The sequence below is a fragment of the Passer domesticus genome, chromosome 4, assembly GCF_036417665.1.
Source record: "Passer domesticus isolate bPasDom1 chromosome 4, bPasDom1.hap1, whole genome shotgun sequence".
Taxonomy (NCBI): domain Eukaryota; kingdom Metazoa; phylum Chordata; class Aves; order Passeriformes; family Passeridae; genus Passer; species Passer domesticus.
This window is the reverse complement of record NC_087477.1, coordinates 52,776,497-52,794,056: the sequence shown is the minus strand read 5'-3', so window position 1 is coordinate 52,794,056 and position 17,560 is coordinate 52,776,497. Positions and strand designations below refer to the sequence as shown.

The window sequence follows — 17,560 nt, the reverse complement described above, 5'->3', positions numbered from 1 at the left end:
CTGATACTCTTTGTACATGGGAACTAGAACCACTTGCCATTGTCCAACACAAAGTCTTAGCAGTACACTGAATAACAATGTTAGTATTGTATTTGCTGAAGAAATAGGCTCCAATATCTGATCTGCTGTAAGTTAGACATCAGCCTAAGATTGTTTGTAGTACTGCAGATGATCCAGGAAACAGAACTTTTGTGTGTAGCGATTTCCCTGGTCATGCACTTACTGCTGCTGAGTACAGTGACTTATCTGTTGTTTTCCAGTATACGTTTATGACCGTGTACAAATTATTCACCATCCCAATTGTTTAATTATCTGATCAGTACATTTCCAGACAATGTGCATATGTGTAATATGTACAATGGCACTGCACTTAGCATAGCGATCTCTTCTTTTAAGAAAAACTTTAAAATTACAGAAGCTATCATGTCAATTGTCTGCCTATCTTTTTATCTTTGATTACCTGTCTGAAAACACTTTAATTAGAACTAGACTTCTATCTTCTGAGTATTCAGATCCTTATAGAGTGAGGCAGTGTGGTCTAGGGCAAACAATATTTTTGCTTCTGTTTAACATAAAGCATAGAAATAGTTCTGTGGCGCTTTCATAAAGCACATACTAAAGCATATGCTAAGCATATGCCTTGCTGTGTTGGATCTTAGTAAAGATGCCCTGCCATTTTGGGGACTTCTTGTTGCATGTTAATAAAACTGAAACATGGGGGAGCCATTTGCATTATAGGCATCATCTGCCTGTGCTCCGTCAAACATTTTCTCATACAAAGAGTATATTTGCATATAAGCTTTCTACCTGCTTATAGGCTCAGCAAGAAAGTCTTCTTCTAGCAAGGAAATCTCAGGACAGTTGTTCCTTTGAGCAAGTGTTGGTGTCACAATCTAAACATTTGGGGTTTATCAAGTTTTCATTGCATTCTCATTGCTGTCGTTTTACTGCTAACAGGAAACATCTGAAAGAATTTCTTTTAAATAGGGAGAGAAATAAAATAGTCAGCTTCACTGTACTTTCAGAACTAATGCTTCATCCTTTTTTTACCATCCATCACTGAGTGTATGAGTTGGCATATGAAGGATATTGACTTGTTGCAGAGCAGGAATGCTCTGCAGACTCTTAATGATGTGCATTAAAAGAATATACTGCCACATGCAAAATAGCATCTTGCCTGGTAATAAATGTGTGTTTGTAGATCACCTGCAGTGTTTAAACTGACTGAATAAACAATCCTTGTAGTAACTCACCACTGATTAGATTTCTTAACTTTGCAGATATTTTCTTGAGTAGATTACTCTCTCAAGCTCAAACTGTGAAACTGGCAAGCACCATTAATGAAAGTCTGACACTCCCTCTCGTGCAAGTCAGGAAAGCTCCTGTCCTCTCCAAATATCTGAGACTGCTGTCTACCTAAGAAAATGAAAATCTGTAATTTTCCAGCCAGACACACATATCTATCCTGCTGTTGATCCATCTGCACTCTGTGTTCTAAATCAATTGCTCCTCTCACTGAAGGTTCTTGGAGTAGAATTCAATACAAAGGATACAAAGAGCACATACTAGAATTAGATTTAGAATTAATATAAACACTCTATCAGAAAATTACATTTATATCTGCTTTTCATAATATATTTTGTAAAATGGCGAAGAGTAAATAACAGAATCACAAAATTGGTAAGGTTGAAAGGGAGCACATTGGGTCACCTGGCCCAGCTTTCCTGCTCAGGCAAGGTCGTCTGAGAACACAATGCACAGAACTGTGTCTATATGGTTCTCCTGCCTTAATGTCTGTAGGTGCTTGAAGATCTGAAAAATAATGGAATTAAACCCCTAACAGTAAAGTCATGCATCTTGATTCATGAATAAACTGAGGGTGGGGAAACCTTCCTTGACTTCTCACTAACCCTTTTTATAGCTCCATATGAATGTGGAACAGAAGGGGTGACAGAATGTTTTCCTTCAGCACTCCCCACACTTTAGAACTTACCGGGAACAGAAGAAATTACAAGTAGATATCAGGGTCTCCTGGAGAAAATAGAGCAGATGTCAATAGATTCCCACAAGTCTATTCAGTAACCTCTTGCAATGCAAAGAGTTTCTGAGCTCTTAATCATTGTAATATTATCAAGGATATGTGTTTAGGGAAAATAAATGTAGCAATAGTAACTGCAATTGTATGCAACCCAACAGACCCATTTTGTGCATTAGCACAGTCATTCATTTCCTGCTGCATTAGTTCTCCCAGATGAAGCTAACTATAGAAGAATGTCATGAAGATAAATCCAGGATTTCCCTCTGCAAAAGTTAGGCCTCCTACTGTGCTTAAATTTAGCATTCTTTTACCTCAGCATCAAAGATCAGGTGTGAGCCCAATCCAGGTGGCTGATTTTGAAAACTCACTCACTGCAGTGGTGCTTTGTGTTCACAGACCCTTGCAAGCCTTTGTTCCACCACAGCATTGGCTGTCTGAGAGCCGAGTATCTCAGCTCATCATCGAGTGTGCATCTTGGCACTAAAGTGTCTGATGCTTCCAGTGCAACATTCATTGCCTCTGTCAGGGGCAAACCCATTCCCAAAGAACAATTTTCAGGAGGAAATTAAGAAGGAGCAGAAGTACAAAACCAAACCAGCCCTTTGTTCCCTGTTCTGCTCCCCACCACTTCCTTCTTGAAGCTAGGATCTTAAAGACTGATTGAAACAATGTTGAATAAAATTATTTCAGGCATATGGTATTTAATTTCATTGCATTCATTTGGCTTTTACCCCAGTATCATTACGTATTTGAATGGTGCTTTAGCTCCTTGGAATCAGAAAACTCAAAATAATTTTAGTATTGAATACAAGGCCTAAGGTTTGTGTGCATGAGATTTGGATTGCCTTATTTACATGCATATCTTTTAGGTATGCAGGACTAAGTTGTTTTTCAACAAAATTAGATTAATGTGGAAAAATTAGCGATTTGTATCGCTAGGTCCCTCAGTGAGTGTCAGCAAAGTGGCCTAAACTTTGATAGAAGTTGTTAGGAGTACAGAGCTGTAGTGCTGAAACTGATTTAAAACTTGAATAAGAGTTAAGCATGCATTGGGTAAATATATCAAAGCCACCTGCTAGAAGTCATTTTAGCTCTGCAGTGTTCCAAGAGTCCTGTACTTGTTTGGTCTGAAAATAAATATCATGTTGCATTTTGTATCTTATGTGTGGTACAGTCAGCAATTCAGTTCCAAGCAAAAAGAAGGCATGGAAATGGTGTCTCCTCTAGCAGTCTGAAAATGGGAATTTGAGGCTGTAAGAACATTCTGTAGCAGTTAAAGAAATGCAAAATTTCAGAGACCATATATAAAAGAAGAAAAAATTGTCTTAATTTTTATAAGAGCTTTTAAAAATTCGCCATGGTAGTTTACTGATAACTGCAGCATAAAAATAACATTAAAAAACTGCATTCACTGCCAGTTATTTATTTCCATAGCTCTCAAGAAATACACAAAATCTCAAAAAATCAAGAAATCTCAAAAAATACGTCTTTTTTGTCACAAAACTGACTGAATAATAGCAGCAGAGATGAGACAGTTTCTGAAGAACAGTAATTTTTTTGAGCAGTTGAATGTCTGGCCTTGTTATGGATACAAGGGAATACGGCAATATAGATGTTACCTCAGAGGTACAGTTAATTCAGGGCTCCTGTTGACTTGAACTGAAACTGGAATTCTGTTTTGATATTTTGTTTACTTGTATTAATCAGTACCTTAATCTCCCGTCACAAAAATGGCCCCTTATGCATACATTCCAACTTATTCCGACATACCCATGCAGTTTATACTTTTAATTTATTTTTTGAAGCTGTATTACATTACAAATCTGATTTTGCCTTTGTTTTATCTTGGACTTTATGTGGGAATAATGCAGTAGGAGAATTTTTTTTTTTTTTTTTAGCTCTCAGTATTTTGGCCTCTAGTGTGTCTGACTGTTTGCTAAAGTCGATTCTGTTGGACAGTGTATAGGTAAAATACAGCAAACACTGTATGCAGATGCCATTTTATCCTGAGGTAAAGCTGTGACATAAACTGGCAGTAGGTGGAAAATAGTGTCTTCTTCGTCCCATGACATCAGTGGGTTAAAGTTGGCTGTTAATATAGCATGTTATGAGATTTCTGCAGCTGTAATTTGGCTGGTTGTGTTTCACTCTTTGTTTGTTTGTAAGTATTGTATAGAGTTGGGATGTCTAAATAGATTCAGCCTTTGTTGAATCTAAACCTTGTGCAGTTTCCATTATTTTGGTGCAAATTATAATCTTTAAAAAGTGACCTGATTTGTTACTCCATTAGGAGTTTTTGTAAGGATTCCTGTGAGTGCCAAGACCCATGTCCTGATTCTGTGCATAGAAATACATCAAGCAACATTAAGAATGTCAGTGTTGTCTGGGGCGACGTATTAAATCACAGGATGAAAAAAACCACATCTGCTTATAAATCGTTGAAAAAGACTTGGTAACTTTGGCTGCTTAGAAAATATTTGGAGAGATCTACTCTTCACATCTTTTAGTTTGCACAAAGAGTGAATAAACCTTATAAGCAGTTTTGAAAATATTTCCATATTCCTGTATGGAAAATATTTTTAGTTTATAGTTTCAAGACCAGAAGTTAATAACTAGGTTTTTTTTATCCTACAGCAAATATTTACAAGAAAGCTCCTAAACACTTGAAGATAGGGTGACTTATAATGGAAGCGACAGCTCATCTTTAACTTTGGAAGGACAAGCAGTACCAATTTAATTAAAGCAGTGTTAAAATAGGACTGCCATTTGTATCACAGCGATTCTCCACCCCTCCAAAAAGCTCTGCTGCCATTTTGTACCACCCATTTTTGTCCTGTGCAAATTAATAGATCGTTTTATTTTCCACAGGAAATCTGAAGATTTTTATAGCAAATCCTCCAGTGTCAAAATGAACACAGGTATGCTGCATCTGTGAGATTTTTTTTGTGTTGTTTTGTGAGCAGAGAAGATCCCAAATTTACTAGAACATTCATAAACAAATTGTACTTTAGTTGGTGCTGAACTCAAAATAAGCAAGATATTTTAATAGTATGTCTGCTTATGTGCATTTGTATCCCATATATAAAATTTACATACATGTTTTTCTATGTATGGAGATATATGGATACATAAAATAAAAGTGCATGCTTAGACTTCTGTGCTTAATTTAATGGTATCAGTCTTATCAGTTTCATGTGTGTGTGTGTTGTATGTGAAAATACATAGTATGAGGATATAGCAGTGATGGAAAAGTGTTATTAAAGCATCACATTTTCCTAAGAAAATGCACATGCTTTAAAAATCCTTTATTTCCATTCTGTACTGTCACTAAATGAAGGGGTTTATAATCCCTGCAAACTGCTTATCAGCTGAGGATAATCTTGAGGGTATGTTATACTTACAGTGTTTGTATTTTCTCTCAAGTTGCTGTAAGAAATGTATTGACCAAATTAAGGATTCTATAGAAAGTTATCTTCATGATCTATGATAGCATAGTAGTATTTGCTCCTGAACTTCTGAAGCCAATAAGATAGTGCTGCTCTTTGTGCTGGTAGAGGGAATAGGCCTCTTGAAAGCAGACTGCTGAAATTGTGGCCTCACTCAGGTGTAAATTTTCAGTTACAGTCGCCTCTTCCAGACTCCATAGGGGAGCTGTCTGGTTTGCAGATGAACTGTGGTGGAAGGATCGACCTATCCATCCTTTCCAAACCAGTGGCTTTATCATTAACCGCAGTGCTTCACCATGACATGATATGTGGGACCTGAGGACCAGAACTACCTTTGAAGTCTGAATTTCAGCAGCATGCTCTAAGTCAAAGGAATTAGCTTTTCCATGGTATAGGTGCCATTATCTAGATCACTGTATTAATCTGGCTTCGTGGCTTCCTCTTGTCTCAGACAACTGGAACTCAGTAGGATCCATTTTCTGAGCGTATCTTTTAATACAAAGTTAAAATATTTTGGTTTACTTGAAACCACTACATTTGTAAATAGAATAAGCAAGAGATATTAACTTTCTCATTTGAGTGTGTACGTTTTTTCTCCAAAGTTTTGGTTGTTCTTAATTGTTTTTCAAATCCTAACCAAGGTAGTGTATTTTTAATTTATAAAAATACTGTTTGAGATTTGTCCCGTTCCTCTCTCAATTTTGGTGGAGATGTCTTTCTTAAATGTGTCAGTCTGCATAATTCTGGTAGTACTAAAATACAACTTGTTTCACGGAGCTGTAATTTCAGACGTAACTTTGCTAATCATCATACTATAATTACAATGTGCATTGCCGTCATATGAGTCAAAATCATATGATAGAGGTAATTTTATAGCTTCTACTTCAAAAAATATGAATAAAGAGGTAAATTGTCAGTTTGTGCTATTGCAGCCCTGAAGTATGACTTTGTTCGATGTTGTACAAAGATTTTTGATGTAAGTTATGAATTCTCAAGAGAGAACAAATAAGATTTAAATAATCTGCGGCTGAATGACCTCTAGGGGATTGGGAGTCTTCTGATCACACTGGAGCCTTAAAAACAGACCTAAATATCCTGGACACACCTGAAATCCTCACCAGTTACTTAAAGTTACCATGATTTTAGGTTGAGCTTTAATCTACTCTGCACTTGGACAGTGAAAACATTTTTTTCATCTTCTCTGTGCTTGATATTAATGTGCATGTTATCAGATGCACTGAAAAGAAGATATTGACAAAATGTGGTATTTCTTACCAGTTCTATTGAGGTAGATTGTTTTCTGACTGTAAAAAAAATTAAAACCTGTGAGTAGGGTGTAAATTAAAAAATTAAAACCTGGGAGTAGTCTTGCATATTCCTTGCACCTATCTAAAGCATTACTTCATTAAGAAAGAGTGGAAGCTGTTCTATGTGCTGTTTTGGTCTAGCTTTTTCTTTCTTACTTTTTTTTTTTTACTTTTTTTTTCCTCTTTTTTTTTACTTTTTTTTTTTTTACTTTTTTTTTCTGCAGTACACTGTCTTTTGAACATGAGTGCTACAGCTTTGGCTTGGGGTTGGCAGGGGTTTTTTTCACTGCTTTATAACCGAAATTTGTCCATGGTGCAATTGTAGGTCTTCAGATGCTATTGATTTGCCACTAGTTTGTTTTTAAAATATGCATTTCATTAATGACTTCTGAAGATAAATGAGCTCTCTAGTTTGATGCCAGTAACTGGTGGAGTGGCAAAGCTAATGTATGTGCAGCTTTAAAAATAAAAAGTAAATCTACTGCTTAGACTGGGCTCCTCTAATCCAGAGTTCCCTGTGGCTGCAGACTTGGCACTCTATCTCAGCAAACCCTCTGGAAGATATTTTTGTCTACAGAGAAAATGTTTTGAAGAGCTTTGGTTTGCAATACTCTACCATATATGGGAGGGATTTTTTAGCATTTGATGTTAATTCTGTACCACATGTTAGGAAGGAATATTCAGCAGCATAAGGCAATGAAACATTTTTTGCAAAAGCAAAGAAACAGAGGTAAGATATAGAGAAGGTTTTTCAGAGGTATCCGGGGTACTTTGGTTTCTTTGCTTCCCTTTGGAGTTCAAATGTTGTCATAATTTTAAAATAGTCTCATAAAATGTGTGTGTGTTTTTATACCCAGAGTAAGCAATCATCAACCAAATCATAGTTTAAACTATATTTAGGGGGTTTCTTCAATAAGTCTGCAAGTATTTTTCAGATTGATGAACATCATTAACTTGCTTGCTTAACTAACTCACAGAAAACATGAGCTGCCCCTGAAACTCACATCAGATTAAAACACAGGATAAATGTCCTTATTGTTCATTATGCACATGTGCATGCATAGCTCATGTCGAGGAGAGGATATTGCATTGAGGAATAATAAATGGATAGAAGTTAATAGTTAAAACAGATTCTCAGTGTCCATCCGTAAATATTTTGGCTGAATTTCACACAGATCATTCTTGATAAATGCATCTAATTTTAAAGCTATTAAACAAGTTAGCTGTTTGCATTAGATGAAGCACATAAAGAACAGCCAAGAGTGAAAAGTATGCAGTTCTGGAAGACTGCAAATATTATCTGTTTGTTAAAATTATTAATGGAAGTCATTAAATGGACTCTTACATTTTGTTTGGGAGACAAGAACATAATTTCTTGGGTCCATGCAGAGTTCCTGAGCAGATTGTTAAGCCACTTTTAGATCACTGACGTAAATTAGGTGGGCTTGAGTTCCAGGCATTCTAGAAAAAATTTGAATTTTAGCAGCATGAAAGAACCAAATATTACCTGTCGGTGTAGATTATGTGGTAAAAAACTCATCAGCACATCCGAAAAGGAATTCAGATAAAGAGTGGGAGGAGAGGAAGCCCAAGTAATCCCTGCCAGGATACTCCCAGGCCCATCATGGGAGCCATCAATGGCCTGTCTGTCTCCATATGCTTGGAAGAGCACAGGGACACAAGGGCAGGCGAGAACACAAATTAGGGTGACCCAAGGAACAAAGGGTCTCCCTTGTCCAGGGCCGTGCCAGGGCTGTCACAGGAGAGCAGGAATGGAATGAGAGGCAGACTCAGTGTTTGAGCCCAGCTGCTGGAAGGGTCCGCTCTGTCCACAGTTGCCATTCTCCCTACTGGACCTTCAGCCAGAGAGGGGAAGTGTTGAGGCCATTGTGCCATGTTAGTGTTAGGGGTTGTGTGTCCAGCCATGGATGGATGTGTGCATCTGTCTGCTGGGAAGGCATTTCCAGTCTCCCTCCTGGTTGGACCTAGGGACATGAAGAGGCAGCAGCTTGGTCTGTCTTGGAGGTTGAACCCAGCAATATATATTTACTTCCAAAGGTCAGAATGCAAATAAGGACTAAGAAGCCCTGCTCTAAAGACTTCTAAACTTGAATTCACTGTGCAGACAAAAGAAAAAATTATACCACTCACAATTTCAGTGAATAGAATAATAATCAGCAAACCTAATGTTTGGATGCCATTTTTCTTTTCTTTAATAAGTTTTAAGAGCTTATTAAAAGTTTTTTGCCCCTGGCTGCTCTCTCTCACCTTTTCACACAATATGACCATCCTTTCATCTTTGCCCTCTTTGTTTGTGCCACTGCTTTTTCTGACTCTCTGAAACAGTCTTTTTAAGAAACCCACCCCTTGCTCTTAAATGAAATGGTGGTGTTTTGAATCATCTCCATCTGCCTTTGGGGCAAGACCCAACCAGTAGACTATTTGTCGAATACAGATACAGCTCACTTAGGGTGATGCTGTCTCTAGTGGGAGCAGCTCTTGGGGCTATGGACTTAGGGGGAAGGGTTAAATGTGGAAACAATTAAGAGAGGAAGAGAAAAAGAAGCTGCAGTTACATTTAGGCAGCTGCTTTTATTGTGAGTTATTGCCCGACTTCATATTCTAGCACTGCCTGCAGGCCTTAGCTGGTTTGGGTCTCCTTTGCTTCAGTGTTAAAGCAATTCCTAGTGAGACAGGACTCCTTCCTGAAGAATTTTTCAGGTCAAAGGAATTGTGTGTGTATGCATATTTGTGCCCACATTTTTATATATGCAAACGTTTTGTGTAGAGTGTTTCATATAACCTCATTTGTTCCTTAAGTGACAGCTATGTGATATAATTGCTTATAGTTTGCAAGTGAAATGAGCAGAAGATCATTAATTCAGTCTCCCTTACTGTCTCTTAATACTCCACACTCCACTTAATGGGAGCCTGGCCTGGACACAGATGAGAGCATGGAACCCATCATGCATCAGTATGTGCTTAGCCACACATGTTCCTATTCTACTAGAAATTTTGCACAACTCAATACCATATAAATGTGAGGTTATGTCTTAACTGAATGTTAATTAGATCTCATTATTTTTTTCTACAGATACTGATAAATAATGCAGGAACAGACTTGTGAATATATATAAATTATATATATAGGGGTAAATATTGTATGTAGTCAGTTAAAATCTGTTTCATTTCTCTTGCATGAAGCCAAAATACTTTGCTAGATTATGGGTCCATGAAGTATAAAACTCTAATTCCATTGAGTTACATTAAAAACTAAATCAAAGCAGAATTTCCTGAATGTTTATAGTCATTTTCTCGTTGTCTTCACTTTCTCTATCATGAAATTCAGAAAGGTAGCTCCTGAAAAACTACAAATAAATTGCCACTTTGTTTGAATAAGAGCTGTGACAGTATAACAAATTTTTTTGCATGTTAGCTTATATTAAATGTAGTGTGCTTTCAAAGTCTGCCAATATTCAGACTAGAGCAGAACCTCAGTATCTACACGTCACCAAATCTCATTGGAATTTCCTCTGATGTATGTCAATGGTGGAGGAAAAGGAATAGAAGAGAGGAAAATGTAATTTTAATTACCATTTCCATTCTGTCTTTATGTAAGCAAACTGAAACACATGTACAGACTTGATAGGCGTTGCCTTTGTGTCACATGTACAATGCCAATAATTAATGGCAGGTAATGCATTGCTTTCAGCTACTGCTGGCTGAAATTATTTGGCCTTTTGCCTTGCACCTTGGAATTGGCAATGAGTCTTTGGTACCACTTACTCCTAAGGCTGTAGCTCTGATATTTGCCAATGTTAACACCTTCTTAATGCATATCCTACAGGGCCTGTGGCCGGGGAGTATTGGGAAGATTGAAGTAGCAGGGGGATACTGGAATGAGCAAAGAAATACCAGGAGCTTACTTCTCTTGCAGACCTGGGTTAAAGATGACTCTGTGGCTCAGACTACTGCTATTGTGGCAGATACTTTCTGCAAATAGGTTGCAGGTCTTCATTAAGACCTTAATTTTATAAACCTTCCTGTCATAGGTTACAGAAATAAAAAGGCGTTTATCATACTTGTAGTTCTTGACTTCTTTGAAGCACTAAATCAAATCTCAGTAGTATCAAATACTAAAATTAAAATAATTATTTTAGTGAAGAGCAGAAAAATACTCTAGTTGAATACATTTGCTAAGAATATTTATTAACTTTCTTTTACAACTATGCTAGAGTTGCTAAAAAGCTAAGTTGTGGGAAAGCTGTCTTTTAGTAATAAGAGAGTATTTATAAGATGTAGTGGCAGCTCCAGTGAAAGAGGAATAGAATAAAGAAAGGAGTTGGGCAAGATCCAGAAGGAAGGTTTTTTTCTATACCTCATCTTTTAAAAATTATTTTAGATCTCTAGTAATTTCCTCAGAATGATGTTCAGTTCCAGATATACATTTTTTTAATTTTTTTAACTTGCATTAGATAAAAAAGGGAAGAGGGACAGCCAGTTCATTGCATCAAAATGAAAAAAAAAAAAATATGCCTTCGCTGGTAATCTTGTTTCTTGAGCATAAAGGATCCAAAAGACTGAACAAAAGTAGTCTGTCAGCTGATCAAACATGAGCTTAGTTTATAAATGGTGTCTTTCAAATGCCTACAATGAAATTATTTTACAGTGCAGATTATTGATTAATATTATTCTGGAATGCTTAAGCCTTTATCTTGATTACTTGTTTGCTTTTAATAATTAGCTGTAATTAAGCAGTCTTTCAGGTAACAGAGTGTATATATTTCCCTAGTGGATTAAGTATGAAATACAGCTTTCTTCACTTATTCTCTGTGAGGTTTATTGTTATTTAAAGCCTGTGAAATTTTATGTATTCTGCTAATCTGCCAAACCTGCAAATTCACACATTTCTGCAGCAGTTCCCTAACTGCATGCTTATTTTCATATATGTTTGGCATATCTCACACTGTGACGTGTTGCATGTGCTTGCTCCCTTTGTCTGGGGCTGCTGTCTGTATTGTTTTGTGCTTCCAGATAGCGGTGGGTGTGCTCGCAAACGTGCTGCAATGTCTGTCACATTAACTGCTGTGAAGAGAGTTCAGAGTTCTCCAAACCTATTGGCCTCAGGTATCACCACCAACCACTGAGAGACAACTTCTGAATGCTTTTTTCTACTGTTACGCATTCCTGCCATATCCCTCTGCCAGGAGGAGAAGGGTAGCACTATTTTCTATTACACTGACAGATGTATTATTTCTACAATGCTTTTTAGAAAGTGCTCTTAATTCCTCTCTGCCTATGTTTAGTAGCCATTCATGAAAAAATTGGGACTACTTAGGAAAAAAATAGTTATATTTTGTAAATTAATAAATTAGTAAATTAATTTTGCCCTTCATACATGTTTTGGGTCTCACATCCCCTGTATTTTTTTCAAGATAACAAAGCATGAAAAAGAGGTTTTGCTTATTACAACCTTTTTATTGAAACTTGATTTAAAAATTCTTCTCAAGGAAAGGAATCTGAGTGTTGTTTTAAAATGCTTCTTTGCCAGAAGCTAGATTAGTTTGAAATATTAATTTATGAAGATTGCTTACCTAAAAATATTCATAACAATTAAAACATTGTAAATATTCATTAGACAGGCAGAACTGCTTCTTATCAATACTTCTGTATGTTTTTTGTAAATTTAATTTATTTCTAACACAAATTAATATTGGATATTTCTTTTTCAGGGTCTGATTCTCAGTCTCCAGATTCAGGTAAATTAAACACTGTATTATTTATGTATTGCTGTAATACCATGTAAGTGGATGAATTGCAACAATCTTCTATTTATTTGATTTCATTACTCCATACTTCCTCATTCTTCAAGGAAAGCACCTCTGAAATTGTAATCCTAATTGTTAATGGTTAAGACCTCAAATTCAGGGCTCCTTTGAAAGCAGTTATTTTTTGTAACACAGAATATGTTGCCAGAAAAATGAATTATGTGGGAAAAAAACAGACTGGTAATTTGCCACCTTTAGCTTCATCACAGTGGCACCATTCAGTGGTACTTGCTATTTCCTTTTTAGTGCCTTACTCAGGATTGCAAGTTCTGCCCACCTTCACTTAGCAGCCTGCTCACATAATGTGTCACTTTTCCCAGCCTCTTACAGTATTTTATCTTCAACATCTCCCTCTATGTTTGGGCAATGCTTTGAGGGCATTCCAGGTCTGAGGATAGAGAAAAAAGCATGGTTGGTTGGCTAGGAAATAGAGGTGTCATTTAGATTTTGCAATAAGATTGGAACACTATTGGAACGAGTAGTTGGGTACGGTGGTGAAATTTTGTGAAACTGCCATGACCAGCTAACTTTACATGAGCTGAGATGTTTTTCAAAATCTAACACAGCCATGAAGTTCAAGAATGTAATCTGAAAGTGAAGAAACTTGAGCCTGATTTATACAGGGGCTGAAGCACCAGCACCTCAAAAGGACACTCAAGGTTAAAAATCCATAGTCTGTGTGAAAATCACGGGAAAATGTCTACCTGCCCAATACCAGAATTGTTGTCAGTGCTCGAATTCTCTAAATTTTAATGATTAATGTTTTGTAGAATGGCAGCTTAGCCATGTTCTTATAACTTCCATGGTAAAACAGCATCATTGTCAGTTGTGTGGTTTGTTTAGTGGCTGGGTTGTTATGTTGAGAGCAGGGCAGATATACTAATCACACCCAAAAAATGGTTTCATTCTTTTTTATTTACAAAAGCTTGGCGATCTTACAATAATGGCAGCAGAGAGACCCTGAATGGAGACGCTAGCAGCTCATCTCTTTCAGCAAAAGGTTTCAGGAGCGTGAGGCCAAATCTGCAGGATAAAAAATCACCAACTCAGGTAAAACTGGACACTCCACGTTTAATGCCATGCCACTGCTGGGGGGTTAGCACATGTGGATGGGATACATCTATGAAACATTGTCTGATGTCTTGCAGATAGTGTGAATCACCTGCTCAGATGGGTCACTACACACTGGTGTGCTGTATAGATAAAGCATACTCCACACAGGCTGTATGCCCCCAGGTTAATTACCAGAAAGTGCTTTCAATGAGCAAGACAGCTAAATAAAACTAGGTCATACACAAGTAAAAGCTTTCTAGGAGTGTTCCCAGACTTCAAAGAGTATTTATTAATAGTTTACACTTGGAAAAATGCACCAGTCATCAAAATATCTGAGAATTAAGATGTATTAATTATATGATAGAAAATGCTTCTGCCACTTTTGTGGAACAATGTAATTAGAGCCCATTAAAACAGAAACTTAAAAAAAAAAACATATCAAGAAAAAACCATAAAACTTAAACAAAAAAACCACCCCCACACTTGGAAACATCTTTATCTGTCAAGAAAATATCAACATACCAATTTTAATACTTTCTCTGGTACTATTTTAATTCAAAAGATTAGGAGGCTCTGTGTTTTATATATGTGTGTTACCTGTGAATAATTGCTTGCTATCTAAGATCATGGAGTACTTACATACCTGAATGCTTTCACAGCAATAATTCTTTTTCAGTGTAGTAATTGTTTTTTAAAAGAAAATGAATGATTGTGTGCTTCCTTCTGATTCTTTCTGATCCCACTTTGGTCTGAGCAAATGGAACATCTGGCTTTTTAAACAGAAGTTGCACAGGAAATGGTGGTGGGAACCTGACCAATTTAGTTGTCCACTGAATTTTGCAATGTTGAGATGAAACCTTTTAATTTGCTTGTTCCTTTGTTTAAATATAAAAGTAAAACTGAACTATATCTCCTACTAACATTTACTTTCTTTCTGTTTCTTCTTCAATGTTATTTTGCTGTGTGTGGATGCTTTTGGCAAATAAGGCACCTCTGCCACCTCCTAGAAAAGAAAGCTTTCAGAAAGCAAGAGTAACTAATCACGAGAACGAAATGAATCTCCAGGCAGTAACTGCTGGTCCAGCTGAACACCTCCTCACAGATACTGCCTATTACACTAGTGAGACGTTTGTGCAGGAGACAATGTCTTCTCAAATATCCAACACAAGTGTGTCCTATGCACAAAAAATCATTAAACCACTGACCTCAGTCTCCAGTGCAGACACAAGCACAGTAGCTGGCATTAATACTACTCTCCATCAAGGCCAAAGGCAACAGTCTCAAAAACGTAAGATATCTACCCTGAAATTAACCCGGACACGTGAGCCAGAAAGTCTCACTCCTTATAATTCACAGCAACAGCTCAAGCCTGTTGAAGAGCCAGTATTTTCACAAAGGCCTGTCTCACCTGCCTGTAACCCCATGCCTGAGGTACACACAGCATCTCTTTCCGTTCAGATAGTTCCCACCCCTGACAATAAAGCAGAGCCTGAAATCCAAGATCATCCACCTAGTATTTCTCCAGACACTTCAAAGATGTCTTCAAAGGATATGGGACAAAAGTCTACAGTTCTTCCTTCTTCACAGGCTGCAGAATGCCATGTGGTATATTTAATTTTTCCATCTTTTATTTTAGATCTTCATGAATCACTTAATAACCATCTGTTTAGTTATACTTACTTTACCAAAGTTAGATCTTGTGTTTTCTGGGTAAAACTACCTGTCACGTGGACCAAAACAGAAATGAACAAAAACTGAAGGTTTTGGAAGGTTATTGAAAAAAAATTACTTAGTTGAGATGGAAGGCAGACTTCTTTGTTCCTCTGTGAGCACTTTACAGAGTGCAAATGCAACATAGGAAAATAGGAAATAAGTGTACTGTAGGTGATGCGTCTGCTCAAGTGGCTCTTCCTAGAGAGGATTGCATTAGAGGGTTATGCTGCCATAGATGCTGGAAGGATCCAGTATGGATAGTAAGGTTAGGTTGGGTTGGGAGGAGCTTAAATGCAGCTCTGTCAGTTTTCTAGGGCCACAAAAAGTACATTTTGTCAGTCAGTGCTTTCTGCAAGGCTGGGCACTGGTGTCTCCTATGTGTCCTGTGCAACAGAGCTTTTTTAAAGAAAATGGGTCTGTAAATTCTTTGTCAACAACCTCCATATGAAACATCACGGGGCACTGAACTTGTAGGTCCATCTGTTTCCCGTATACCTTACACCTACTGAATTGAAAATTCTATGCTGATCTCACCTAGAAGAAATGGGAGTATCAGACACACAGCCTAGGACCAGAGGAGTCTGAGCAGGGTTTGTCACCATTCAGAAACTCCCTGAGTCAAATAAAATAAGCCTGGGCACAAGAAAGTAGCAGTGAATACATAGTAGGCAAAAGTAGAGCTCTGAATAGGCTTTGTAATTTCTACTCTGCTTTACCTAGCCACATTAGGATTTTTCTATTTAAAAAGATAAGTATTCTAGTATATCTACCAATATAACAGCCTATCTGTGTTTGAAATGGATGTACAGATTGCTGTAGGTCTAGGCATGTCTGCCTCAAAGCTTTGTCTGAGTGAAAATCCCATCATGGCATATTTGTGTTCATCTAGTTCTGCCGGAATCATTGGGGCTACTCTGAAGTAAATACAGCACTATCTTGTAAATTTAAAAGTCCATTTAAGCCCTGTTGTCAATAGTAATAACACCTCTGCTTTTCCAGACAGAGGTTCTTTCAGAGCATCACATTCAACCACGTCTCCACTCTGGAAGACATAAGTATCTGCATTAAAAACAGGATAGTTTTAAAGTTGCAATATGTCTGTCTCCTCCTTCAAATCCCAAGTAAAATTTTTAATCAGAGCAAAGCTCTGTTAAATTATATGGCAACAATCTGCAATGCTCCTTTTGAATTCTCTCATTTAAAAAATAGGAGCACAGAAGCATTTATCACATTTTTCCTCCTCAAGACTAGACACAAAACTGTCATCTTAAATCCTTCTTTTAGACTGAATAAAATTTAGAACATTTTGAGAAAAAACAAGTTGCTTTACTCTTTAGAAGAACCAGTCTGCTACTCAGTGATTTTTGTCAGGTACGATAAAGTCACTTCAAGCAAGAGCCACAGTAAAGAATCCATGTCAGAAACAGTAAGGAAAGGTGAGCAACAGCTTTTTCTGGTAGGTAGGGTAGGTATGAAGATATTGCAAGTCTTTTAAATATGGGCATCAAAGGATACTGTCAAACAGCAGAACAGGTGTAGGTGTGGCCAATTCAGCTCTTGCATCTGTTATCTTTTCACTTAAAAATAGTTGCTCAGCCTTTTGGAATATGATGAATTATATATAGGCAGATAAACCTCTCAAACAGAAAGTATGATAGCTAACAAGGATTATGGGAAATACCTTTTTACAGTCAAGAATAATGCTCAACGTCAAATCAGCAAAACTAAAAAAAATTCATCTTCTAGCTGCTTTTTTTAGAATTTTAAAAGTCAAAACACATTTTGCATTTTCCTTTTAATTTTGAATGTTGTTTAGTTCCACTTCAAGCTGAAAAAAGTCAGAAAAATATCTGTGACTTATCTGGCAATTCTGCACCTAGCTTTCTGCTTTCTCCTTGATTTCAATATGTGGGAAGCACTATCAGAAATTTGGTGACTGGGTTGCTCTGAATAAAAGGAGAAAAATTTCAGTTGATCACAGAGATCATTAAGGCATGTAGCCATCTTTTCAAGCTGTATCCCTTTATGGATCTCTTATCTGCAAAATGCAGCTGACATTTTCTGTGATGTTCAATTTTGAAATAAATTCTAATGAGAGGGGGGGTGTATTTCGCATCACAATTGAGTCATGGAGCCACTGGGTTTTGTAGCTCCTTGTTAAAGTACATACCTAAA

At 37.0% G+C, this 17,560-nt stretch overlaps 1 protein-coding gene across 35 annotated transcripts in view; it reads left to right on the top strand.

The window, feature by feature from the left end:
• SORBS2 (sorbin and SH3 domain containing 2) overlaps positions 1-17,560 on the top strand; it is a 142,381-nt gene that overhangs the window by 60,322 nt on the left and 64,499 nt on the right. For 20 of the 35 annotated variants that reach the window (XR_010361252.1, XM_064417935.1, XM_064417934.1 and 17 more), the window contains 5 exons: positions 4,907-4,956; positions 11,826-11,918; positions 12,524-12,550; positions 13,545-13,669; positions 14,660-15,277. Coding sequence is in view for 34 of the 35 variants with exons in the window: in XM_064417935.1 (XP_064274005.1) it covers positions 4,947-4,956; positions 11,826-11,918; positions 12,524-12,550; positions 13,545-13,669; positions 14,660-15,277 (873 nt within the window). In the remaining variant the exon portion in view is untranslated. The remainder of the gene's footprint in view (positions 1-4,906; positions 4,957-11,825; positions 11,919-12,523; positions 12,551-13,544; positions 13,670-14,659; positions 15,278-17,560) is intronic. The other 15 variants (XM_064417929.1, XM_064417944.1, XM_064417930.1 and 12 more) reach the window with 5 other exon arrangements.